Source organism: Mus pahari, chromosome 7 (genome assembly GCF_900095145.1).
Source record: "Mus pahari chromosome 7, PAHARI_EIJ_v1.1, whole genome shotgun sequence".
Classification (NCBI taxonomy): Eukaryota; Metazoa; Chordata; class Mammalia; order Rodentia; family Muridae; genus Mus; species Mus pahari.
Window position 1 is genome coordinate 74271406 of NC_034596.1, and position 27062 is coordinate 74298467.

At 44.2% G+C, this 27062-nt stretch overlaps 2 protein-coding genes across 2 annotated transcripts in view; one reads left to right on the forward strand and one right to left on the reverse strand.

Moving 5' to 3' along the window:
* The window catches only part of Plekhh1 (pleckstrin homology, MyTH4 and FERM domain containing H1), a 49033-nt gene extending 46685 nt beyond the window's left edge, over positions 1-2348 (forward strand). Inside the window, exon 29 of the mRNA XM_021201454.1 lies at positions 128-2348. Within this exon, the coding sequence (XP_021057113.1) occupies positions 128-283 (156 nt within the window). The 3' untranslated portion in view covers positions 284-2348. The remainder of the gene's footprint in view (positions 1-127) is intronic.
* Pigh (phosphatidylinositol glycan anchor biosynthesis class H) lies at positions 1368-26858 on the reverse strand. The gene is made up of 6 exons (XM_021202003.2): positions 26694-26858; positions 21246-21404; positions 12728-13291; positions 6535-6744; positions 4459-4542; positions 1368-3198 (listed from the first exon to the last, which is right to left on the reverse strand). The coding sequence occupies exons 3-6, from the start codon at positions 12977-12979 to the stop codon at positions 3106-3108; spliced, it is 639 nt and encodes a 212-aa protein (XP_021057662.2). The 5' UTR covers positions 12980-13291; positions 21246-21404; positions 26694-26858; the 3' UTR covers positions 1368-3105.
* Between the last annotated feature and the right edge of the window lie 204 nt (positions 26859-27062).

The following is a 27062-nucleotide window of genomic DNA, read 5'->3' on the forward strand; positions in this document are numbered from 1 at the left end:
CTCTCTAGGCCAACAAAGGTACATTTTACTGGATAGCTAAAGCCCAGGTACCCTATGTTATAGCCAGTGAAAAAGCTAGCATTCAGGATAAGGCTAGCTTAATCCTTTGCTTCCCCAACCTCCTTAGATTACAGAAACTACCTTAATGATGGCCAGCTACATGAACCACTGTTCTGCAACTGTGAACCTATCAGCCAAGCTCCCTGCAGCCCGCCAGCCCCGAGACCTGGATGGACAGTTCTTTGCTTCTGTTTCCTGCACTAAGGGGTCAACTTTGCTGTGAACGTTTCTCCTCCCCATACCCTTGCCACCACTGGCACCTCTGGGATCCGACTGATATCCTGGAGCATACTAGTACTGTGATGGGTCTAATGGCCCCCTCCTCAAACTGTTCTGTGAATTGTATATTCCAGGGTCTCTTGAAACCTCTGTGCCTTTTAGGTGCCTCATCTTTCAAGGCCCAGTGTTTTAAGATTGAGACCCAACATCAAAACCACTATTTTACAAGAACACTGACTCTGGATGCTACCTGATTCTAGATAGAGACAGGGGTGGCCCACAGTTACCAGGGCAATGGTACTGTATTTGGGCTTCTGCACTGATACTCAGGGAAGCTCATCTTTTTATATTATGCATGGTCTTTACGTGGGGACTTATACTTGAAGTTTTCTGAACATCTCTGAATAAAATAGGACTAAAATTCTTAATTTACCTAAACTCTGGCAAATGCCTACAAATCTCTAAAACTGGACTTCTTTCCCAAATGGGAAAAACACTGGCCAAGCTGGAAAAAGAAAAAATGACAAGCCTCCCCCTATTGGTGAGGAGGCATTTGCCATGCCCTTGTTGGGGCAGCAGCTCCAATCTTTTCAGGACTGCACAGTATTCCTGTTAAGATTAAAGCCTTTTCTCTCACACTGGACTAGCACAGGCAGGGACAGCCAGTCTGCACCCTTCCTGTGTCATTTTAAGGCCCAACAAGGCTCAGTGAAGGCTGTGCTCACTACTGAAGGACCAGGTGGTCATCATCTCCTATTCTCTCAAAGACCAAGCACATGACTTTTGCTTGTTGCTGCTCTAAGAGGCCACCAGAAACAAAATATCAGGAACACTAAAGACCCTTCCATTCTTGGAAGGCCTGGATTGCTCACTAAGACTTTTGGTAGAGGGCTTCTCGAAATTAGTTGGAAGCACATGACATGTATATATCTGTGGAAGTAGAAAGTTTGTTTCAACTTTGCCTTCCTGAGAATATTATAATCCCTCTCAACTCAAACCTTCTGATTGATTTTGATGAAGATGATCTTTATTTCCATCTTTCCCCACAAAATAATAATAATAAAAAAAAACAGAAGTCCATACTTTGGTTTTCCAACATATAAAAAATAAGCTTTATTGTGTAGCTTTAAGGCAGTTTTGTTATTTTTCAGTAACATGGACTAGGGGATAAGAAGAGTATCAAGAAATAAGCCTTTAACCCAACGTGTGTGTTATACACCACAAGAAACTGCAAGGCCAGAAATTAGTTTGTCTGAATGCCTCAGCTGCTGTAATTCCTCATCCTTTGAACTGACAAGCCTGACTTTAAAAAGGCACAAGAGCCTGCCCCTTAAAAGAGCTTGACTTGCAAACCAGGCAGCTTTATAGCCATTTCTGTTTGAACCCCCAACTCCCACCCCAGATTTGGGGTTCTAGAGGAGCCAGGTCTACCTCAAGTCTCATTGCTATAGGCCCCTGGTGAAGGGCAGAGAATGCAGTTCTTGGTTTACATCCCAAGGGCCCTAAAGCCAGTAAGGATGTAGTCTGCTCTCAGGTTGTTTTTGTTTTGAAAACAGAATTCCAACTAATGCAACTGTTTGTAAGACTTGGAGGTCAGGTTAGCTACTGCTGCTGTTGCTGCTTCCTCCCCCCCTCCCCCCCTTTCTCTTGCTCTCTTTTTGAGACAGGGTTTCACCATGCAGCCTTAGCTATCCTGGAACTCGCTATGTAGACCAGGCTGGCCTCAAACTCAGAGATACGCCTGCCTCTGACTCTGCCTCCGAAGTGCTGGGATTAAAGGCAAATTCTGCCTAGTCCAGCTCCTTTTCTCCTTCTTGAGCTTTAGAATCTAAGGAACCACCTTTGAAACAAAGGCTTCTGTGAACTGGCTTCTTCATCCTTTAATGTGACAGTCTCGTGTCTGGGAACCAACATGTACTTTCTCACTCTTCATCTAAGCCCTCTTAGCCAAACAGCTTTTGAGCAATAGAAAATACTAAGTAACAGAAAGGTACTAATATGCTTGACACCCATGGCTGAAATGCTATGTATGTTTGTCAATAAAAGACTGTCAGTGAACCAGACAATAACTGTGTGTTGTGGATATTTATTTATCCTGGGGTTTGAGACAGTGTCTCATCATGTAGCCCAGGCTGGCCTCAAACTTTCAATCCTCCTATTGACAGCTTCTGAGAGCTGGGATTACAAGCATCCACACCATCCCTAGCTAAAGTGGATGCAGGAGTCATCACCCTGCACAGATCTTAGGAGCTGGGTGGGCAGAGGCTAGCCCTTTGTAGACATTTCATTCTTGCTAACTCATATAAAAATGTGACTTATTTTCCCTAACTTTTAGACAAGAGTCTATACAGATGGAAATTTACATTTTTCTTGTGAAATCTGGTACCTGTCTTAATACTTCACAGATTTTAACACAAACATGAAGGTACTTAAAATTTTCAGTGTTCTCTTTGGACAATACTTTTGGGTGGGGGGATACTCACTATGTAGCCCAGAATGGCCTTAAACTCAAGAAATCACCTGCTTCTGCCTCTTTAGTGCTGGGACTAAAGGCATGTACCACTCTGCCTGGCCGCCTTTTGACATGTCAAATTCCTTAAGGTCTCCCCTTGATTAGTAATATAGATAAAACCTATACGGGAACATTATGATACATTATGAACATGAACCAAGTTCCAGCCCCTCCTCTGTGGTTCTGAGATCTACTCATCCATTCTGATTCCCAGGACTGTATCCTGATGGTTTTTACAGTACAGAAAATAAACCGGCCACTACAGTTTAGGAGTCCTCTCCATAAAAACAATACTGGCCTTTGAATGTTGAGACTCATAAGCTTGTTGCTGTGGCTTTCTGGTGTGCCAGAACCTCCTGGCAGCTTCTGTATACTTCAATCAAGCAGTCCAACCGGGGCTTGGCACTCTGAATTCCAAAGCGGAGAAATGCAGAGTCAAGGAGAGTGTAAGAAGAATCCACCTGCCCCCTTAACCTCTCACATACACCACGGCTCTAAATGGCAGCCATGAGCTAAGAGGCGCAATGTGGAGCAGATGAGTACCCTGCCAGGAGGTCTCCAAGTCCAGCCTTTCTGTGTGGGTGTGAGGGGAATAAAAAGACAGGTTTTTATTTGGTTTGGTTTGGTTTGGTTTGGTTTAGTTTCTAGACAGGGTTTCTCTGTGTAGCCCTGGCTGTTCTGGAACTAACTTTGTAGACCAGGCTGCCTCTTGCTCCTGAATGCTGGGATTACAAGCATGCAAAATAAAGCTTTTAGCCTGACAAAATTATATGACAGTGAGACAGACCATCTCAGAAAATGTTACAAGTTGTGGAATAAGCCTCAGAGAGAAGATAGGTAGTTTAATATATAAATTCTGAGGAGATTTTGTACTATAAAATGTAATACAACTAAAATTAATAAGACAAGCCACAGGAAAACTGTATGAAGAACATCCAGTTTTAATATATGTTTTCTATTCAAAATAACACAAAATTACTACAAGTACATAACTGATCTCTAGGTTCTACTCATCTAGCATAGAAGACTGATAGTTTACAATGAGGGGGATTTGGGTGTGTGCCACCATAGTGGTTTTTATTGTAAATCAAAACAGAAGATAGTCTAGGCATTATTTAAAGCCTATCAATAACATAGCTAAATAAGCTGCTATTTCAATATAATGTAAATAAATATAATTTAAGTATAATGACTGTGATAGAAAAGATATATATAATATTATATATTATGTATAACATATATGTAAAAAGACCCTCACCCATAAGATATCAATGTAAAAACATAGATGGGCCGGGCATGGTGGCACATGCCTTTAATCCCAGCACTCGGGAGGCAGAAGCAGGTGGATTTCTGAGTTCGAGGCCAGCCTGGTCTACAAAGTGAGTTCCAGGACAGCCAGGGCTATACAGAGAAACCCTGTCTCGAAAAAACCAAAAAAAAACCTAGATGGACAGACCTAAAATACAAAAATGTGATTACAGGCAGAAGTGGTTATAGGATTGGTAACTGTCTTCTCTAAAATCTAAAAAACCCTTTACTCAAATTGGTTGTCAGATACGGCCAGTACTCTGTCAATAGATGTTCATGTCCTGCTGAACAAAAGACTTACAGGTAAGCAGAAAGAGAAAACAGGGTTTTACAGGAGAAAGGGAGCGCATGGTGCTCACCTGGAAGACAGGAACTACTTGAGATATCTCATGTGGCTTCCCTGGCTCCTTCAGTAAAATGCAGAGGTAGTAAATGACCTTTTGCTGTAAGAAAAGAAACCAGGGACCTCAATGAAACTCATCTTGTTTCTTTTTTCTTCAGGGGAAGACTAAAAAGTCCTTCTCATAAAGTGAAATACTTTATGAAAGGTATTACACTACATCTATTATGTAGTGAAATATCTGACAACTTCTGAAGTACAAGAAAAGTATATTTTTTGCCAGGGAGGTGGTTGTGGCAGCGTCAGATGCCTTTAATCCTAGCACTCAGGAGGCAGAGGCAGGAGGATCTCTGTGAGTTCGTGAACAGCCTGATCTACAGAGGGAGTTCCAGGCTAGCCAGGGCTGCACAGTGAAACCCTGTCTCAAAAAAACAAAACAAAGACATTTTCATCTCTTGTTTTTATTTTATATATAAAAAATATTTTTGTTTTGTTTTTCTTGAGACAGGGTCTGACTAAGTAGCCCTGGCTAGCCTGGAACTCCCTCTGTAGACCAGGCTGGACCCATTCAGAGAGATCTACCTGCCTCTGCCTCCTAGGTGCTAGGATGAAAGGCGTGAGCCACCATGGTAGCAAGAGATCACTCACTGTATTGTAATATGCTCACAAATAGAAACAGCATGGCTAGATTAAGGTAGTTACTTAAACTATACACAATCAGAATGGCCACTCTGAAGCCACAGAGCCTCACTTAGGCTTTTATCCTTCATCAACCACACTTTTATGCCATGTATCCACTACAAAATAAGAAAAAGCACGACAGAGTTGAAACTAGAATAGCAACTAGCTTTATATCTTCCTTCATAATTTCATGTGTCCAGTTGCCTACATTTTGTCCTTTAAAAGGCCAGCCCCTCAAAAAAAAAAAAAAAAAAAAAAAAGCCAAGTATGCTTCACAAACCAAAAGTCGCACCAACCAGGACCAAGGCGGGTGGCTGCCTGAGAGTATGTTAGATATTAGACCTGGGCAACATAATAAGACCTCATTTCCTAGAGGACGAAGACAACAAGTAAACAAAACCAAACAGATGTGTCTGCATCTGAGCTGCGAGATAAAAGGTGAAATCCTGACTCTCTATCCATGACAGTCGGCTACTTCTCCAAAATAGTCACAGTTTACATATTTGCTGTGCTTTTTAATGGAGTGTACTCCTACTTCTAAAAAAAGAAAAGTCTGTTAATCAGGCATGGTGACATATGTCCCTAATCCCAGTACTCAGGAGGCAAAAGCAGGTAGATCTCTGAGTTTAAGACCAGCCTGCTTTACATAGTAAGTTCCAGATCAGCTAGGGCCTCTCAGTGAGACCCTGTCTCAAAAACAAACAAACAAACAAGAGTAGAGGCAGGCAGCTAAAGAGAAGGCTCAGCAGGTAAGCGTGCTCACAGGACTAGAGTTCAGTACCTCACTAGCATCCACATAGGGTAGCTCACAACCACCCGTGATGCCATTGTCAGGGATCTGACATCCTCTCAGGCCTCAGCAGGATATGGATATATATATATATATATATATATACATACATACACATGGATAAGCAAAAACAAAAACAATTCTAAATTATTAACAAGCAAAAGGTGATAGAGGCAGGAGGATGGGAAGTTCAATGCCAGCATAAACTATTCAATGAGACCCTGACTCAAAAGAAGATTACTGGAAAGCAGCATTCACTGTTATACTCGGCAGCAACTCCAAGCATCTTGTGTTTATTACATACCATCAATGGGATGTCTGAGTGACTACACCATCTAAGTATAAGTGTGTGCTGTGATGTCTGTACAGCCAGCAAACTTGTGAACAACGTAGTCCTTGCAACATACCCCATCACGACTATAAAGAAACTTTTACTTGAATATAAGTTTCTCTTCTACAGTTCACAGGCATGCCAGCCAAAAAGCTACTTGTATTGGGACAGAGGTACCTTAAGCTTAGTTCTGTGACAATGAATGCTGTATTTGGACTCAGTTTAGGTCCCAGCACACCCCATGGGCTGACTGCCTCCTCAGAAGAGCCCAGAAGTACTACCTAGACACTTACCATGTAAATAGCTTCATTAATGATAATGTCCTTGACCTTGTCCATCTCTATGAAGGTGGTACTTTCTTTGCCCGATGCATAAGAGGAAGTCATCTGAATGCCAAGTGAGTCGATGATTAGTAGAGTCTCCTGATCAATCTTCACAAAATGGAGGTAACCAAGCAGGCCTAAGATGGTGATGAAGATGGCGGCAGAGAGGACCATGCTATTCTGAAGAGAGAGCCAGACACAGGCAGTAAGATCACCAAATGCTCTTCTGTATACACCTATGCTATTCATCAAGTGAACTGGACAATGAGGAAAAAGGCCTCTGCTCTGGTGGCTATGCTGTGAGGTGAACAGATGAGGGAACCTAGATGAAGGGGAAACCATCTTCACTTGAGCTCCTGAAGTGCTTGAGAGGTTGTACTGGATAGCTTTGTGTCAACTTGACACAGCTGGAGTTATCACAGAGAAAGGAGATTCAGTTGGGGAAATGCCTCCATGAGATCCAGTTGTAAGGCATTTTCTCAATTAGTGATCAAGGGGGGAGGTTCCCTTGTGGGTGGTGCCATCTCTGGGCTGGTAGTCTTGGGTTCTATAAGAGAGTGGACTGAGCAAGCCAGTAAAGAACATCCCTCCATGGCTTCTGCATCAGCTCCTGCTCCCTGACCCGCTTGAGTTCCAGTCCTGCATCCTTTGGTGATCAACAGCAGTATGGAAGTGTAAGCCAAATAAACCCTTTCCTCCCCAACTTGCTTCTTGGTCATGATGTTGTACAGGAATAGAAACCCTGACTAGGACAGAGGTACACAATGAAAATGGATCCAGTCTACTAATGAACTGGTCCAGGAAGCTCCCAGCAAAACATCTGCCATCAACATCCATCAGAAGATTTTATTCCCCAAATTACAACTTAAGGGCCCAGTGCTCCCTCTCATACTCCCCCGGCAAAATATATAGCACAAAATTATTGTCAGAGCAACTGTGAAGTGCTTAAGCACAGTAGCAGATCCTATTCCTTGATAAATAGCTATGTGGTTTTTTTTTCTATTAGAACTTAAATGAATTGTGATTGGATCAGAAGAAGTCACAAGCGGCAATGAGATGTGATGGCCAGAGGGCTACAGAAGAGGCCAACTTATCAAATATATTCTTAAAAAGATGAATAGAAAGAAGAATGGAGAAAGGAAAGGGGGGAGAAAGACTAAGATTAAAGCATGCAGGAATAGCGTTTGCAGCAGACTTTAGTGCAGAGGCCATTTATTAGCGGTTACTGTTTCTGATGAGTGCACTCTCCCACACAGACAGCTAGGCAGAGGACTAGTATACCATGTGAAAGGAGCCAGGGCCAAAGAAGACTTTCACTTGAACTCTGGAATCTTTGAACCTCACTTCTTTCTGTATTAGTAAAGTCCCTTATCATTTTACTCTCCTTTGGTTCTGGGTTACAGCTGTGACTACAATGATTGTTAAGGGGTAAAAGTGGAAGGTAGACTGAGGATGTAGTGGTAGAGCAGTTGTCTGGCATGAGCAAGATCCTGTTTGATTTCATACACGAGCGCACGTGAGCATACACACACACACACACACACACACACACACACAGAGCTATGCATGCCCTTGTGTCTAAGGCACATTTATAACCTTTTAACCCTTCTGAACTGAACTGTGGGACATTTTGTTTTGTTTCTTTTATTTGGTCTCTCAAACCGGTTTACTCCCCTGACTTTCTACAAGGAAAGTGAATCACAGACATAGAGTCTTAGGTTCCTATTCCTGTGATAGAACACTATGACCAAAAGCAAGGGTTTATTTAAACTTACAGTTCCACATCGAAATCCACTGAGGGAAGTCAGGGCAGGTACCTGGAGGCAGGAGCTAATGCAGAGGCCATGGAGGGGTGGAGCTTACTGGTTTGCTCCTCAAGGCTTGCTCAGCCTGCTTGTTTATACCATTCAGGACTACCTGCTGTGAGACGGGCTTACCCACATCAATCATCTATCAAGAAAATGTACTACAGGCTTCCCTTGGAGCAATCTGGTGGAGGCATTTTCTCAATTGCGATTTCCTTTTCCTAAATAATCCTAGCTTATGCTGTTGACATAAAAACTAACTAGCACAGAATTCAGTAATTTTGGAGCACATTCATTGAAGCCAAGTGTCTTGCTCTTTGTACGAATCAGTCCCCCTTTAAGCTGATTCTAGCCAGACTCCTCTAAGCATTTAATACCTTAGCATCTATCTTTAATAGATTTGGGTTGCCCAAGCATTCAGGAATTCTGCTGAGCTAGCTTAAGAGAAGACACCACATATACCATGTAAGATCATGATGCTCTTTGAGGACAAACCCTAATGACTAAGTTCCTCCCAAGGGCTCCATCTCTTAGTTTCCACATTTTGTTTTGTTTTTTGAAATCCTCAGGAAGACATATCAAATCTAAACTGTAGCATCTACCTTCTGCAGTAATCTTAACTGAACAGGTGTGATGGTTTACACTTTTAATATCTGTACTTAGGAGGTAGAGGATGGATCTCTGTGAGTTCCAGGCCAGTCAAAGGTAGAGAGTAGACCCTGTCTCAAAACAAACCAACCAGCCAGGAATAGTGGTACACGCCTTTAATCCCAGCACTCAGGTGGCAGAGGCAGGTGCATCTCTGAGTTCAAGGTTTGGTCTACAGAGCAAGTTCCAGAACAGCCAGGGCTACACACACACAAAAAAACTGTTTATCAAAAAACAAATGGGCTGGAGCGATGGCTCAGTGGTTAAGAGCACTGACTGCTCTTCCAGAGGTCCTGAACTCAATGCCCAGCAACCACATGGTGACTCACAACCATCTGTAATGGGATCTGATGCCCTCTTCTGGTGTGTCTGAAGAGAGCGACAGTGTACTCACATACATAAAATAAATAAATCTTTAAAAACAAACAAGCACGAAAGCAAAACAACAAAAGCCAAGAATTTTAGCAAACGAGTTCAGCCACACACCTCTGCTCGCCAACTCTGAGGGAAGAATGGCTCTTAGCATTTCTTACAAGGTTGATAGAAGAACAAAAAGAAGCAATGCAGTGGCTCATGGTAACCCAAGCTCCCAGGAGGCAGAGGCAGGTGGATCAGGACCACACACACCAAGCTCCAGGCCAGACAAGGCTATACACACAGTGAGACCCTGTCTCTAAACAAACAACAAATAACAGAAAACAGGCTAGAGGGATCGCTCTACAGTTAAGAGCACTGGCTATTCTTCCAGAAGACCTGAGCTCAAATTCTAGCACCCATGTGGAAGTTCACAACTGTCTATAACTCCAGTTCCAGGGAGTTATACACCCTCTTCTCACCTCCTTGGGCACTAGGCATGTATACCATGTACAGACATATACGCAACACACCCATACACATAAAATTTATAAAAGAATATGGGACAGGAATCCACAAACCCTAAAATATTAATTTGGCCTTTTAAAGAAAAAGCTTGCTGACTTCCGTTCAGACTATTATTTCTGGCTGGTAGCAGGAGTGAGAACTGGGCCTCTGGTGACCCAGAAACAGCTACTTTCTGCTAATTAACTTCAGGTGCATGGTGGTGTCTTGCAAGCACTCCAAACTAAGCACCGTGGAAGAAAGCCAAGATAAAACTTGGCCCTCTACAGGTTTATTAGATGCAAGAATGATTAAAAAACCTAAGTCTAGAATACTGTGTTACTGACTGTAAATGTCAGAGGGAGGAGAAAGAGAAGAGGGAGGGGAGAAGGAAGGGAAAAAGGAGAGGGAAAAAGAAGAGAGGGGAACAGACAGACAGATGAAAGTACACGGCTGTTCCATAAAGACTTCCAAGGCCACAGGACCCGGCTGGTGCAGAGCAGTGGTGCACACTAACGGGTACACTCGGCTGAAAGGGTACTGCGCTGCAGACCGGAGAAATGTTAACAAAGCTGATCAAAAGCGGGGATGACAGGGTGAAGAACAGTGACTGCTTAGGGAATGGTACCCAGCCAGCCTCTGCTAAAATAACCTGCCTCAAAGTCCATTTTCCTGGCCAAAAGATGCACACCACTCATCTGAGTCAGGGTTAAGTCACACATCTGAAGGGCTCCTTTGAAGACTTCTTTCCATGAATGATTTTGAATAGGAGCAAAGATCTGAACTTTTACACACAGAGGCCTGGGGAAGTCTTGAAGTAATGTAAGGGAGCACAGTTACTTCTATATTTGGGGGACATTTGGGTGTCCATGCCAGAGAGATGAGTATAGTAGGGAACTGACAGAACAGCTCTGAGCTGGGTGTGGTGCACACACTCACCTGTCAGCCCAGGCCTTCGCAGGGGCTCCGACAGGAGGAAGCAGAGTGTGAGCTCAACCTAAACTACATAGCAAGACCCTGTATCTCTAAACCAACCAACCAACCAATAACAAATGCAACTGCCTGAGATCTGCGAGACCAAAGTAGAATGGAAAGGGATTTCAAAGTCAGGCAGCTTCAGTTTGGAAGCCCAGCTCTGTCACTCTATTAATGTCAAGGTTATTAAATTATTATTCTTTATGAACTCCCTGCTCCCAGGGTTGAAATAAGAAATTCAGCAAAACAGCTGGCACTCTGAGTATTTAATAAAAATTTGTTCCTGCTTTCAGATAACTGCACAGGTATCTGGAACATAGGCTGGCATTAACATTCAACTGGGCATGGTGATGTATCCTTTTAATAACAGCACTTGGGAGGCAGTGACAGGTGAATCCCTGAGTTACAGGCCAGCCTGGTTTATATAGTGAGTTCAAGAACTGCCAGGGCTACATGGTAAGACCCCCAACATCCCCCAAACCCCAAAAAACAATAAAAATCCAATTATATTAAAAATTTGGGGGAAGGACTAGGTCAGTTTAATAACTTCAACTGACCTGTGAAGACACTTTTAAATATAAATTGGTAAAGGCTAGGAGTCTTTTAAAAGTACTATTTGTGTTTGTTTTGTTTGTTTTTGAGACAGGGTTTCACTGTGTAGCCTTAGTTTGTTCTGGAGCTGGCAATGTAGACTGGTGTAGACCAGGCTGGCCTTGAATTCAGAGATGCTCCTTCCTCCGCTTCCCTAGTGCTGGGATTAAAGGTGTGCACCCTCACACCAGCCTACACTATTTATTCATTGTGCAGAGGTCAGAGGACAACTTTTTGAATCCATTCTTTCCTCCCATCATGTGGGGTCTGGGGACTCAGCATAGGTGGTCAGGTTTGGCAGTCGTTGCAGTCAACTGCTGAGCCATTCCCCACACCCTCAATGAGGGGACTGAATTTCATCCATTTCTGTGCAAATTATGATGCTCTGACACACACTTTGATGGCATGCATGTGATTGAACCAGGTATGACACACACCTTTGATCCTAACCCTAGGGAGGCAGAGGCAGGCTCTACATAGAGCCTTCCAGGCCAGCCAGTACTACATATACTGAGATCCTGCCAAAATAATAATAATAATAGCAAAAGAAAAGAAAAAAGCTAAGGGATGTTTTAATACAAACAACATGAAAATTACAGAAATAAACAGTTCTGGTGTACTGGCTCTATTAAGACCACTCCTGGAATAATATATTCATTTCAGGGCTATTAAGGGAGTTAAAACAGAACAGAACTCATCCTGAACAAAGGCCAATCGGATGATTCTTTTTCCTTGGGAACTATCACAAAATAACAGCAGTTGACCTTCGCAATATTTTGAACCATTAATTTCATCTTAGATATGTTAAAAATGAGACTCGGGGGGAAGAAAGATTAGAAAGACTGGAAACTGAGCATAGAAAACCCTCGTGTCTTAAACCTGGCAACTCTTTAGAAATTGCACTTCAATTGGGGAAGGGTTGGGAGAGGGGTGGTAGTTGACTTGGCCTTGAGAAACAGATATTAGGAGGAGATACTGTAGTGCACAGCTGTGGAGGCAAAAAACTTTTCTGTCATTCCGTCGTACGCCTGCTATCCGTTGGCTTTGGTACCCTGTAAGTGATGCGGGAGGATGCACTGAGTCCTCTGAGGAGGTTGTGTTCTATGAATGAGCAGGGCAAGTGGTCCACTGTGGTAGAACGTCCAGAAGCACAAACTTCTCGGGGAGGGAGGGCAGTCCTGCCGTGGAACGGCGTCCCTGATCCAGGGAGTCCCCACCCTCCGGGACCCACGGGTCAGCCCCAGACCTCTCCAAGCTGCCAGCGCCGGCCGAGCGCCCGCCTTTACCTCGCACAGGGTGAAGAGCCCGTAGGCCGCCAGCCACACCGCGCAGGTGACAGCGGTGAGCGAGCACAGCGACAGCCGAGCCGAGCTGAGGCCGAACTCGCGGCAGTAGGGTGAGTAGTAGCGGCGCCGCAGGGCTAGGCGGCCGCCGCAGATGTCGGAGAAGCTCTTCTCGTCCTCCATGGCCCCGCACACCTGCAGGTCGCGCCGCTCTAGCCCACCCGGAGGCTCGAAGTCTCGTTGGCTCCCGACCATCCCGGAAGCGGCTGAGCCCGGCCTGTCCGCGCAGCCGTAGTCGCTCACCAAGAGCAGGGCTGCGGCTTGGAGCTAGTTCTCCCAGTTTGTCCTTAGCCCAGACTCCCCAGAACCGCGGCACCACTTTTGAGCAGATTAAGATCTCTGTTCACTCGACTGACTCATTTATATTGTTACGCCAGAATGACAACCCCCCAAATGGTCTGCAGGTGTATTCATTCATTCATTCATTCATTCACTCATTCATTCATTCATTAACCTGCGAAGGGATTTTAGGTACTGAAAATTTCTGTCCCCCACATACCTTCTTTTCTAGTAGGAAAAAAATATAGACGTAACTTAAGTAATATTATGGGCAAAAATGTTCAGACTAGTAGAGAAGGACGGGGCAGCTTTAAGTAAAGGTCTAAATCACTAAACCTACAAGGGCCACACTGTTCTGTGGGGAGTTGGGGGAGAAAACTCTCCAGAAAGAAGGACCAGGAAAAAGCAACGCTTAGGGGCTGGAACGGGTTTCAGTCACAGGAATCAAAAAACTAGCAAGGCTAGGATGTATGGGAAGAGAAGGTAGACGGAAGACTGGAAGATTCAGCTTTGAGTTGGGCGGCTGGCTCAGCTGCTAAAGAGGATGTTAATCCTAAAGACGGGAGGAGGAAGGCCATGACCCAAATTATCACGGCCAAATTAATTAAAGCAAATTTATTAATTCACATACACGGGCTGCCTCCTCCTGAGATGGGGTTCAGCTTTGGACGTGAAGACAGGCTTTTATAGTTCAGGGGTAGGAAGATTTCCAAATTGGGGGGGGGGGGAGGGCTGTCTGGCAAAATACAGTTATAGGAGCAGCACACAAGCATAGCAAGTAAGTCCCTTCTGGAACAGAGACACAAGGTTGCAAAGATGGGCCTAGTAAGGTAGCCATATAACCTTTTGAAGCAAAGGTAAGGTTGCAAGATGGCTATAAACTTTTTTTTTTTTAAGATTGATTTATTTATTATATGTAAGTACACTGTANCTGTCTTCAGACACTCCAGAAGAGGGCATCAGATCTTGTTACGGATGGTTATGAGCCACCATGTGGTTGCTGGGATTTGAACTCTGGACCTTCGGAAGAGCAGTCGGGTGCTCTTACCCACTGAGCCATCTCACCAGCCCGGCTATAAACTTTTTGAAACAAAGACATGATTGCATTCTTGGAACAGGCTATACAGATCCATTTGTAGTTAAGATCACAGGTGGGGCATAGCTCAATCCTTGAAAAACAGGTTTACTCATACAAGAATGAACTTAGTTTGTTTTCTCTATAATATGGCTTTCAAGCCTAATACGGAGGCAGGCTGGTTCTTCAAGTACTTATCAGTGGGGAAAGATAACTGGGGGAACCACTACTAGACGTTGTTTACCACACTTTCTAAAGTTATGGTTAAAAGAACCAGACCATATATTTGCATGGATGGAACACTACTGTGGCAGTACATAGACATAATCTTACTTCTGATGATGTAATTATTTCCACTGTTGAATTTATTCTTAGAACTTGAGTCACTATAAATATGAATAATGGAGAGACAGATGTAATTGAATAATTCCACTGAGGACTCCACAGGCTCAGACTGGGCTCTTAAAAATCTTTTCTGTGGAGCTCTTGCTTTAGTATTTGCTTACACTTGGATTCCGTGGTTCTAAGACTACTGTGTTGTGAGCCTTCCAGAGGCTCTGCAGGTAAAGCAACCAGCCCCCAAGGCTGACGACTTCAGTTCGAGTCACGGGACCCACATGGTGGAAGGAGAGAACCAACTCCTCCCACAAGTTGTCTTCTGACTGCCACATGCTTACTAGCCATGGCACGCCTGTACCCACACAAATAAATGATAGGTAAATAAATAGTTTTATAAAAGAATGCTGTCTTATAGCTTTTATTCTATTTGATTTTGGTGGAGGTGTGTTTCACGCTATAGCCTCCAACTTGTGATCCTTCAGCCTCAGCTTTTTCTGAAATGCTGGGGGTGTGTTAATGGTCCATGTGAGAAAGTTACAGGATAGCATGTATATAAGGCCCAATTAAGAGTCCTTACTGGCCAGACCATGAGCAGCCTCAGAAAAACTCTTGGCCCCGAAGATTAGGGGTGTAGCCTTTTAAAGGTAAACCCCATGATGACACCAAGTGTAGGTCACAGAACTGGTAACAATTGCTTGGGCTATATATTCAGGTTAAGCATTTGAACCATGGTCAGGGTGATGATAGATCCTGAATGTGACACTAAGGCCAACATGACTGTTCCCAGGTTTAGGGAGCAAACATTAACTGGAGTTAGGGTAGGATCGGGACTATTGTCTTAGTCACTTCACTCATGCATTTTAAGATATATGTAAGTGTCCTAGTTACTTTTCTATTGTTGTGACAAAATACTATGAGCAAGGCACGTTATAAAAGAAAGCATTTAATTGGGGCTCACACTTCCAGAGGGTTCATGCCCATCATGGAAGGGAGCATGGAGGCAGGCAGACAGGCATAGCACTGTTGATTGAGAGTTTACATCTGATCTCTAATCACAAGGGAGAGAAAGAATACCAACTGGAATGGTGCGGGCTCCTGAAACTTCAAAGCCAGCCCCTAATGATACATCTTCTCCTACAAAGCCAAACAGCTCCTAATCCTTCCGAAATAGTTCCACCTACTAGAGACCAAGTATTCAAACATATGAGTCTATGGACTGGGGGCACGCTCATTCAAACCACACAGTAAGAAAAGTCTAAATCTGTTTCATCTCACTGTTGGTTTTGATAATTGTCTTTTTCATTTAAATTGAGATTTTTCTGGGTCTTAGCGGGGCATGTGTGTATATACATGTGTGTGTGTACATATGTGTGTACATGCTTATACACTTGTGGCAGAGATTAACCCTAGACCTTTACGAATGCTGGTGTGTTTTTTTTGTTTTTGTTTTTGTTTTTGTTTTTTTTTTGGTGGTGTTGTCTGTTTTGTTTTGTTTTCCTGTCTCTTAGAATAATGAGAGGCTTCCTATTCAAACCTGGGAATATAGGATTAAGAAAGCTTAGGCTTTATTTAAATCTTTGATGTCAGAACTCTTCTGCCACTACTATATCAAGGAAACAAGTACCCATCATCACCAGGTAGAGGTAGAATGAAGTCCAGCCTCCTCACTTGGCCTCTACTAATGCCTGGTTGGGAAGGTGTTGTTTGTACTCAGTGGTTGGGGGTGGAAGTCGAGGCAACCTTCCTGTTCTCCTCTGGGGTATGAAAGTCCCTGCTGCCCCCTCAAGGCTGGCTGGGGCGAACCTTAGCCCTGGTGAAGGTGAAGTTTGGGTTTCTCACCCAGCCTTCTCTGAGGGAGGTAGAAGTAAGAGCCACTCTGTTTCCTGTGGTACTTGGCAGGAGTAGTTATTGTCTGAAGTGTTTCTCTCTTCCTAGGCCAATCCTTTGTTTGCCCTTTGGCAGGAGGAAGCAGGTTTTCCTCCGTGCATTTTGTGTGTGCGTGTACCAGTCTCACCGCTCAGCTCTTTCTCTTGCATCTGGTTTAGGAAAAAGCAAAATCATGGAGTGAACCACTCTGTCAACTCCTCAGGCCCGGGATCCCTAGCTAGTCTGCAGAGGTGAAAGGATGTCTTTTTAGTTATCTGTCACAAAGGTCGTGGCCAACACACCTATCACTAGGCTAAGAAACAAAAGCATCATACTTATCAGTTTACCATTGTACATGGTATGAGCTTTAGAAATGAATACACAAAGACCCAAGGAGCTTATATTTAGGCTCAGTGAAAAATAAGCAGCCACGCAGAAAGGTAATTGATTGTATAAAAGAATATGATAGGGAAGACTCAGAAAGACCTCTGTATGGCATTCTTCCCCACTGCGTATATTGCAGAACGCCTGCCACATAAGGACTGTCAAGGGCTTTGGAGAAGAGGAACAAAGAGGAACTGGTTTCTACAAACTAGCTCAAGGACAAGAAATCCTGACTTCTGCTACTTGGTCTAGAGAGAAGTGGGGGTGAGAAATGGGAGACAGAAAGACTTTTCTTCTGGAGCAGTATCAAGCTACTTCCACGCAAAATATTTGCTTATAAAGTACCACATATTGGGCTATTGTGACTTGTTTTGAGTGTGGATTTGTTGGTGGTGGTTGGTTGGTTTGGCTTTTTGTTATTGTTATTGTTAATTTATTTATTTAATGTATGAGTGCTCTGTCTGCATGTACACCTGCACGCCAGAAGAGGGCATCAGATCACGTAATAAATGGTTGTGAACTACCATGTGGTTGCTGGGAATTGAGCTAAGGACCTCTGAGAGAGCAGTCAGCGTTCTTAACTGTTGAGCCATCTCTCCATCCCATTTGTTTATTTATTTATTTATTTATTTATTTTTGAAACAGGGTCTGCCCAAGGGTTTCATTGCTGTGAAGGGACAATATGACCAACACAACTCTTAAAAAGGCAAAGCTTTAATTGGGGCAGACTAACAGTTTCAGAGGGTTAGTCCATTATCATCACAGAGGGAAACATGGCAGCATGCAGGCAGACATGGTGTTGGAGGAACCCAGTTTTCTATCTCTTGATCCAAAGACAACCATGAGGAGACTGCATTCTGCAGGCAGCCAGGAGGAGGCTCTGATTCCACACTGGGCAGAGCTTCAGCATAGAACTCAAAGCCCACCTACACACTTCCTCTAACAAGGCCACACCTCCTAATAGTGCCGCTCCCTATTGCCAAACATTGAAACACATGAATCTATGGAGGCCAAACTTATTCAAACCACCACACTCCACCCCCTGACCCCTGACTCCATAGGCTTGTGGCCATTAAAAACTCCCCACAGTCTACCACAGTCTCAACAATGTTTTAAAATCCAAAGTCCAAAGTCTTTTCTGAGATTCATGCAATCTCCTAACTGTAATCCCCTATAAAATCTAAATCAAAAAGATCACATACTTCCGACATCACGTTATACATTATTACCATTCCAACATGTCATAGTGAGGAAATATTGGACCAAAGCAAGACCAAAACCCAGCTGGGCAAACTCCAAACTCTGTACCTCTTCTATGTCTGGTGTCCAGGTCCTTTCAGCTTTGTTGGCTGCAACACAATTCTTTCTCTTGGGTTGGTCCTATTCTCTATTAGCAGCTTTCCTCAGCAGGTATCCCATGGCTCTGGCATCTCTATCATGCTGGAGTCTCCAAGGCAACTTCAACTCCTTAGTTTCTTGTTCCAGTGTCTGGGATCTACACATGATCTTCTGGGCTCCTCCAAAATGCTTGAGCCATGTCTCCAGCTCTGCTCTCTGAGGCACTCTAGGCTCTGGATGACTGCACTCCACTGCTGCTGCTGTTCTTGATGGTCATCTCACAGTACTGGCATCTCCAATACTTTGGGGTCTTTTGCTTTAACTAGGCTGCACTTTCATCAGTAGCCTCTCATAGGCTCTCTTCATGTTGCCAAGCCTCAACTTCTTTGTATGACCTCTTTGGTCCTGGGCCTGCCCCTGAGCCTGTACCTTTCTTTACCAATGGCCTTTCTGGCCATTCATAGTGCCAAACCTCAGCCTCTCTCTATGACCCCTTTATGCCTTCAAAATGAGAGAAGATCTTTTTTTTAAGATTTATTTATTTTATATTTGTATGAGTTCACTGCAATGGTCTTCAGACATAGATTAGAAAAGTACATAGGTTCCCATTGCAGATGGTTGTGAGCCACCATGTGGTTGCTGGGAATTGAACTCAGGACCTCTGGCAGAGCTGTCAGTACTCTTAACTGCTGAGCCATCTCTCCAGCCCCCTCCCTAGGTGATTCTTATACATTTTCAAGTCCAGCTGCCAGCACAAGGTACAACCTTGGCTATCTCTGGAACACAGGTTCTTTGTGCTCTCAGAAAACACTTCCCAGAAGATTTCACCTCAGTGGTTCTGGTCCCTATTTAATCACTGCTAAATTTTAGTTTCAGCTAACCAGTATCAATTGTCCCAGTAACTCCTTCTATTCTTGACTCTAAAGTCAAAGCCACATGGGAGAAGCTGCCAAGTTCTGCTGCTTGCTGGGACTGGAACTTGGCCCCTTGGTTCAATTACATCTTCACTAGCTTTCTGTCTTCCATAGTTTCTTTCATTGCCTAAGCTTGGCTGTCCTTGAACTTGCTCTGTGAACTGACCTTGAACTCAGAGATCTTCCCTCCTCTGTCTCCTGAGTGCTAGGATTAAAAGCATGCACCACCATGCTTTTCTTTAATTCCTTTTTACAAGATCTTTATGAGCATGGCCATTATGCCTCAAGATCCAGATCAAAAGTCTGTGTCTTCTAGCCTCAAGATCTGAATCCCAGGTGTGTCCTCCATTCCAGATATAGTCAAGTTGACAACTGAGAATGGCCATCACAGTCTATCCCTTGTGAATTTGACACAGAATTATATCTCCTTATGTCCAAATGAAAACAATAACCAACCAGATCATAGTAACCCCTAACATGATATAACTATCCTTTGTTCAACTGCAAGTTTAAACAATAAGTCTAGCCGGGTGGGATCTTGCACTCCCTTCATTATATTTAATATCTTTGATCACAGGATTTAGCTTCATTCTACTTCCTAGTGCCCCTTTAATCTTTGAACCACACATTTTGTACTTTTCTTTTCTTAGTTTGCTACATCTGATCAAAAGGTTCTTCATAAGTGTGAACTACAGGACAGAGTCTATGGTATGGTGTTTTGAGATTTCCTTTGTCAATACAATTAATCTAAATCTCTTTTGCCTCAGGCAGATTCTCCAGACAAGGGCAAAAAGCAACTTCATTTTCACCAAAATATCACAAGTACAGCCTCTAGGTCACATACTAAAATTTTTCATCTCTGAAACACCTTGAGCCAGGCTCCCACCGTTAAAAATCACCCTCAGCACCGCTGCCTTCCATGCTTCTAACTGTATCACCTATTAAGCTCCACTTAAAGTATTCCACTGCTTTCCAAAGTTCCAAAATCCACATTCCTCCAAACAAAAGCATGGTCAGGCCTATCGCAGCAATACCCAACTCGGGAAGCAAAGGCAGGCAGATCTCTGTGGGTTTGAGGACATCCTTGTTTACACATTGACTTCCAGGACAGCGGGGACCACACAGTGAGACCCCTGTCTCACACAAAACAAACAAATGAAAAGAGTGGATGTCAGAGAGATGGCTCAACCTGAGCAAAAGCATGAGGAGCAGAATTTAGATCCACAGCTTGCTGGGTGGGCTTGATGGTCCACCTATAATTCCAGAATGCCAGAGACCAGGAATCACCAGAGTAAACTAACTACCTACATAGTCAAGTTGGTGAGCTCCAGGCCTAAGTGGGAGATCCTTTGTCAATATATTAGATGGAAAGCAATTGAGAAAAACACTTAACATTAGCATGGGGATTCTACACACACATGCACACATGCCTGTTCACCTGCACACACACTTACATATACACAAACACATATACCACCGGGGTGAGAAGAGGAAAAACCAAGTACAGAAGGTAGAGCTCTCTTCCGTGGAGTCACAACCCCACCTTGTGGCCTTCTACAATAGTGACACTTGATCGTTTCAATTTAATTCAAGGAACAACATCTGGCTTGTGTGTGGAAGGATTCTCTCTCCTTGTAATATATGATGTCTTTAATTTTTATTCACCAAAGTGCTAGGTTTGCTTTAGTCTCTTTGTGGTTTTAGTTGGGGGGTTGCTTTTGTGGTACTGGGATTTGTGCATGCTAAGTGAGTTACCTGCAGCTCCATCCCTAACTACAAGCCTTTAAACCACATAAACCAAACTTATGGGAAAGTTTGTTTGAAAAGATGAACGTAGCCAGGCTTGGTGGCTCCCACTGGAAGTCCCAGCACTAGTGCGGTGGAGGCAGTCAGGACCATGAGTTCAAGACCAGCCTGAGCTATGTGGTGAGACTGTCTCAAAAAATAAAAGCCCAAACAGACAGAAGAAAAAGTGGGTCTAACCCTAAGGGACAAGTAGATTCAGTTAGGTCAGAACACTTTGGTTACTTGCTTATAATCACAGCCGGTGCCCCAACAGGCCAGGTTCTGCCATTCTCCTTCTACAAGACAATTAAAGAGACAAATGAGTGCTGAAAAGCAAAAGAGGGAGATTTGTTACATATGGCCCTATTGGAAAGAGGGACAAAGAGAACCAGTGACACAACCCCCCTAATGCCCCACCACCCCCAGTCCATCTTCATGGTCCCAACGTGAAAGTGAAGCTTAAGGAGAGGGCATACATTACCATGTAGTCTGGCCAAGATGTGGCCCCCCAACCACCACTGTCTCAGCTCCAGGTCTTTCCCGCAAGGTCATCAGACAAGTTGTAAAGCTTTCTCTTGGTGACAAATTCCCTCCTCTGGTTTCCATCAGGGCTTCTACATTTTCTTCCAGCAAAAGATTCCTAGGGAAATGCTTACTTCTCAGAGGCCCGTGTTTCAATAGCTTGACAATCAAAGAAAGGAGCGTGTATGTCTCTCTCTCTAGAACATTCATTCCTGCCAGACAGGCTGCGGACACCTCCAGCTCAATTTCGTGAGCTCATCCTGCAGCCTGGAACTGGCTCCATAGACCAGGCAGGCCTCAGACTCACAGGGGTTCCCCTGTCCCTGCTCCCCAAGTGCTGAACCAAGCCCACAGAAAGACAGAATTTTTTTTTCAGTTTTGGTTTGTAGCTCTGGCTATTCTGGAACTCACTATATAGAACAGGCTGGTCTCAAACTCACAGAGATCTGCCTGCCTCTGCCTCCTGAGGGCTGGGGTTAAATCACGAGCCACTGTGCCTGGTGTGGAATTCTGAATACCAGCTTCTCTCTATCTCAAAGCATGATTGAGTCACCTGAAGAACTTCAGATTCCTGGGTCCACCTTCCTATTAGAATGAAAAAGATTTGGACATAAGTATTTTCTAAAACTTCCAAGTTCTAATTAATGGCCAGGGTTGAGCTCGGCCAGGAGGAAGTCTTTTCATTGGGTATCCTCAGTATTTAGACTCTAGAGGGTAGAAGCCTGAGAGTTAACTGACCACAGAGAGTAACACTGGGAAGAGTTATTTACCCTGTGGGGGTTGTTCTGTTGTGGAGTGTCCACCAGAGAAGACTACTGGGACATAGGCTTAAGCCAGTAGAAAGTTCTTATTAGCTGGCGACTACATTGAATGTTCAGGATTCCAGCCTGAGCCTTTCTTAGGGTGAGCTTTTAAACACAAAAACCATATCCTGAGGTGACATACTTCAGTTATTAAAAACAGCCACAAAGCAGGACTTCAGAAGCCAAAAGCAAGGTTAGTACACTTCGAGACTTGGATGGACTGGGTCTTGGTTTTCATTTTGGCAGATGGTGCAGTCTGCCTGCTGGGTTTGATGGACTGAATAGTACCTTCATCATGGAGTCAGTTGTGCTAAGGTCTGGGGTGGCCTGTTACAGCTCAGTCATGAATGGCTTTCTGAATAGCCAGATGAAAGGATAGCAATAATGATAGAGGAGTGGGGTATTCTGCACTTGAGTGAAAAACCACTGCAAGGTTCTCTGGAGCATTTAAGTGCAAATAAATAAATAAAAACAAACAAACAAAATTAGTTCTTTAGTCAATCTTTTCCTAGTTGGGAAAATTCTCCTTTTTGTGTTGTGTACATGAGTGATCGCCTGCACGTAGGTATGTGTACCATGTACATGCCTGATGTCTCTGAAGACCAGAAGAAGGTGTTGGGACCCCTGGAACTCAAGGTGTAAATGTTTATGAAGCAAGCACCCTGTGGTGCTGGAGACCTAATGAAGAGCAGGAAGTGTTCTTAACCACAGTCGCTGCTGGGTTCCAGAATGGAGATGCTACAGAGCCCAGGGGTCAGTGACTAATGATGGACCATTTCTTTCAGTTCTCCTTTCTTTCAGATTTATTTATTTTTATTTTTATGTGTATAAGTGGTCTTATAGTTGCCTCATTTCCAATGAGATCAGAAGGTCCCCTAGAACTGTAATTACAAACTGTCACGGGTACTGGGAACTGAACCCAGGTCCTCTGCAAGAGCAGCCAGTGGATTCAGTCATTTCTAAAACCACTAAGCTGGGCCATGGTCTCCAAACACAAACACGCCTGTGCCTAAATGCGGCCGTGTGGGACAAGGTCTCTCTCACATACCAACCGACGATTCAGCTCTGATATTATCTGTAGGAGGCCACGGCCCCTCCCCTGGGCTACCCGAAGCCGCACCTTAAAAGATGGCACCTGTCGGCTATGGAGCTTGTGGTAAACAGGTCCATATTTAGTGGTGATATGTTCCTGCTCTTCTGGTTGGCTGAGGCCGCGTGAGGTGACGTGGCCTGCCGCGATTGGAGTGGATATGAGAGTATAAAAGGGCTTGTAGCCCCGGGTTCGGGGGAGATGAAGAGGGAGATGATGAAGATTGTTCAAGGTTCCTGAATAAATTGCTGTTAGAAGAGTTCCTGTATTGCGTTTTCCCTGCTGGTCCAGGGGGGCGTGCAACAATTATCCAGAAGTATGAAATCCCAGAAGTCGGCAATGATGGTGCACACCTTTAATTCCAGCACTTGGGAGGCAGAGACGGGCAGACCTTTGTGAGTTCGAGGCCAGAGTAGTGTACAGAACAAATTCCAGGACATCCAGGACTACACAGAGAAACCCTGTCTCAACCGGCTACTCCCCACACCGCAGGCAGGGGAAAAAGTTCCCAGAAGTAGAGAACTTAGTTCCACAGGAGTACCTCAAGCTTAAGGTTCTGGAGACAAGCTTTGGAACAGCAGAGAGAAGTGCCCTCCTGTTGGGAATTGGTTCTAATGCATTGGGGGGGGGGTGTTGGCTCCCCAAAATGCTTTCAGTTCGGAGGGTCCCTGCCCCCAGCTGTCTTTGATTGATAATAAAGACATTGCTGTACAGTCTATGGCTGGGCAGGGAGACAGGGCAGGGCTTTTAGATTGCTTGGACAAGGGATGGGGGGGGGGAGAGCCACTGTGATTCAGAGGCAGAGGGATCATATTTAAGAGCTGCAGGAGAGAAACCATCCAGTAGTGTAGGTGGACTGGACGGGAATGCAGCCCTATAGGGGGCTGCCTAGAACGTAACAGGACAGCAAAGAGAAAATCGAGATTTAGAAGGTGTTAAGCCAGGATTACTGGAGGGAAGTGTGTGCTAGCTGTGGGGAGGTTTAGAAGTGTCCAGGCACTGAGCTAGTCAAGGCATATCAAAATTAGCTGGTGTACATGTGTCTTTCATTCGAGAATCCAGAGAGCTCTTGGGCAAGAGCAGAATGCTTGAGTGATCCTCCAGGAGCCAAGCAGTTCAACTAATTCACGGAGACGCCCTCCTGCCTCCAGCCCTGCTGCCCTCCCGCCTCTCCTTCCTTCTGCCCTTCTGCTTCTCGTGCTGGAGCCCTAGCAATGGACTGTGTTCAATGCCATGTTAGTTTTGGCTGTCAGAATGCACTGGACACTGAGCACATCTTTAAGCCCCAGTAAGACATAGAACTCGTTCACCACTTTGAAACTGTACAGTGACAAGATGTTCTTGGGAGAGATCTGCCTGTGAAGCCAGAATGAGATGTCCTCAGATGTGGTGAGAAATTCTACTGGATGTCAGCACAACCAATATTAGCAACACAAAGACTAAAACCCACGAGTAGACAGGAAAATCATCCTTACTTCTGTGTTGTATTCTTTAAAAAAAAAAAAACAAAAAACAAAAAACAAATGTATTTTTACCTGGTAATTACTTGTACTTTGATACCAGTATTTTCTTAATCTTTTTTTTTTATCATTTTGCTAGTATTCCTATGATAGCCTTTCCTCCTTTCTTTTCCTTTCCCCCTCTTTCTTTCTTTCTTTCTTTCTTTCTTTCTTTCTTTCTTTCTTTCTTTCTTTCTTTCTTTCTTCATTCTTTTCTTTTGCTTTGTTTTTCAAGACAGGGTTTCTCTGTGTAGCCCTAGTTGTCCTGGAACTTTTTCTTTAGACCTGGAACTCACAGAGGTCCACCTGCCTCTGCCTCCTGAGTGCCGGGATCAGAAGCATGGGCACCACAGCTCTGGAAGCTTTTCTCACCAGAGCTTGGAGTACATAGTTGCCTTCTAGTTTTAAAATGCAAGGTCACTGGTGAACTTCACTGCTCTTGCTATTGTATGGTGTATCCAATTGCCTGGATACACTTCTATTCTGCAGCAACATTTTCTGACTAAACCCCTGCAGACTGCTTCCTAATGTAGATCCCAGGTCCCCCTGTGGCCCTTTCAGTCTTTCCTTCTGACCCATCTCCATTCTTTTGTGGCATCAGCTGATGCACAGAGACACTCTCTACCAGGGACCCCATAGCCACCAATCACTCTTGGTTAGAGTGGGTAATAGCAACCAAAGAATGATCACCCACTCAAAGAGACTGGACCTAAGCCAGAAACACGTCACAGCTCTAAGTCCAGATGCCTACATCCCAGTGCAGAAACACAAACAGGAACACACAAGATAATACGCCTCCCCCAGAGGCCCCAAGGACAGCAATTAGCTGAAGCACAAGACAATAACTTCAAAAAGCAAGTATGAATGTGTTCAAGGTCTTAAAGAAGACATGGTCTGAAGGAAGGCTTTGAAAACACAAACAGTTGAATGAAACAATATGAAACAGGTGTATTCAAGTCATTAAAGTAGAATTTACCAAAGAAATAAAATCAATGAAGAAAACTCAACCAGAAGTGAAACTGGATCTGAAAAACTGGGGATGTCAAACAAAATACTCAGAGACTGGGGCACCAATCAACGGTCACCACAGAAGCTTCTCGCAGGAGACAGGGAATTAATACTGAGCCCACAGCCAGACAGTGCGCAGGCAGTAAGAGACAAGCATTCCAGCAGGATGTCTTCATTGAAACTCGTCCCCCACGGCTCAGGCTCCTCGAAAGAGGAGGAGAAAGGATTCTAAGAGCCCGAGGTGATAGATGATTCCAGACCTGGCTTGATACACCTGAACTCACCAAAACCAGGACAGCACATGTTTAAGCCAGACATGGTCCAGCACTAAGAGGGGTAAGTTGACACAGGGTCCCATCTCTAACCAAAAACCTATTTGCAACAGATTCCTGCTGGTAGAGGGGATTTTTCTCCAGTGGAGTGCCACGGAACACATGGGATTTATCAATCACCTCGAGGGCAGGCCCCACGCCCAGGAGTGGTTGGCCAACACAAAAGGATCTCCATGGTTTTGTGTGGTTTTTTTGTTGCTTAAAATTAGTTTCATGATTATAATGGCTGCTAAAAGTGCATTTGTATGTTTTAAGATGTGGTGAGATAAATTGTTAAAAACCAAACTGGACACCTGAAGTATTTTTAAAAGTAATTTTGTCCTCTGGCTGGAAGAGATGCTTCAGCGGTTAGGTGTGCTCAATGCTCTTCTAGAAAATCTGAGTTCAGTTCCCAGCACCCATGTGAGGTAGCTGCCTGTAGCTCCAGTTCAAGGGGCTCTGATACCTTCTTCGGGCTTCTATAGATCTCCATACATGTGTGATAAACACACATTTACACATAAATTAAAAATAAAATGCTTTTATTTAAAAAGGTAAGGGATTTTTTTTAAATACTTAAAGTGTAATATGACTGCCCAATTGTTTAATGTAAAAGCATTAAATTCAGAGAAGTGGCTGAGGTGTTGCTCTGAAGGAGCAAAGAGAAAGGCTGGCTTATGCAGAGTAATGTCTTGCCTGGGTCCCCACTCTCTTTGCTATGCATTGATTGGTTGGTATTGACTACAGGTCGGGTGGGAGGAAGAGAGTGAAGGGGGGTTGGCTCAGTGGTCGAGCACTTGCCCAGCATGCTGGGGGCCTGGGCCTTGAGTTCCATCTCCTCTTTTCACAGGGTGAAAAAAGAAAGCTGAGCACAGGTGGCAGAAGGGACTTCCTGGAGGCTGTTTACCTTGGCAGTGGGAACAGGAACTAGGCAAGGGCTGCGAAGTTCAGTGTGTGATTATTCCAGGAACACGGAGTACCTGGGTGACCCCATCTGGAAGATAGCAACCAGACTTTATTTTGACCATAGGTCCAATTAGCCACTTGGAACCTTATTTGAACATT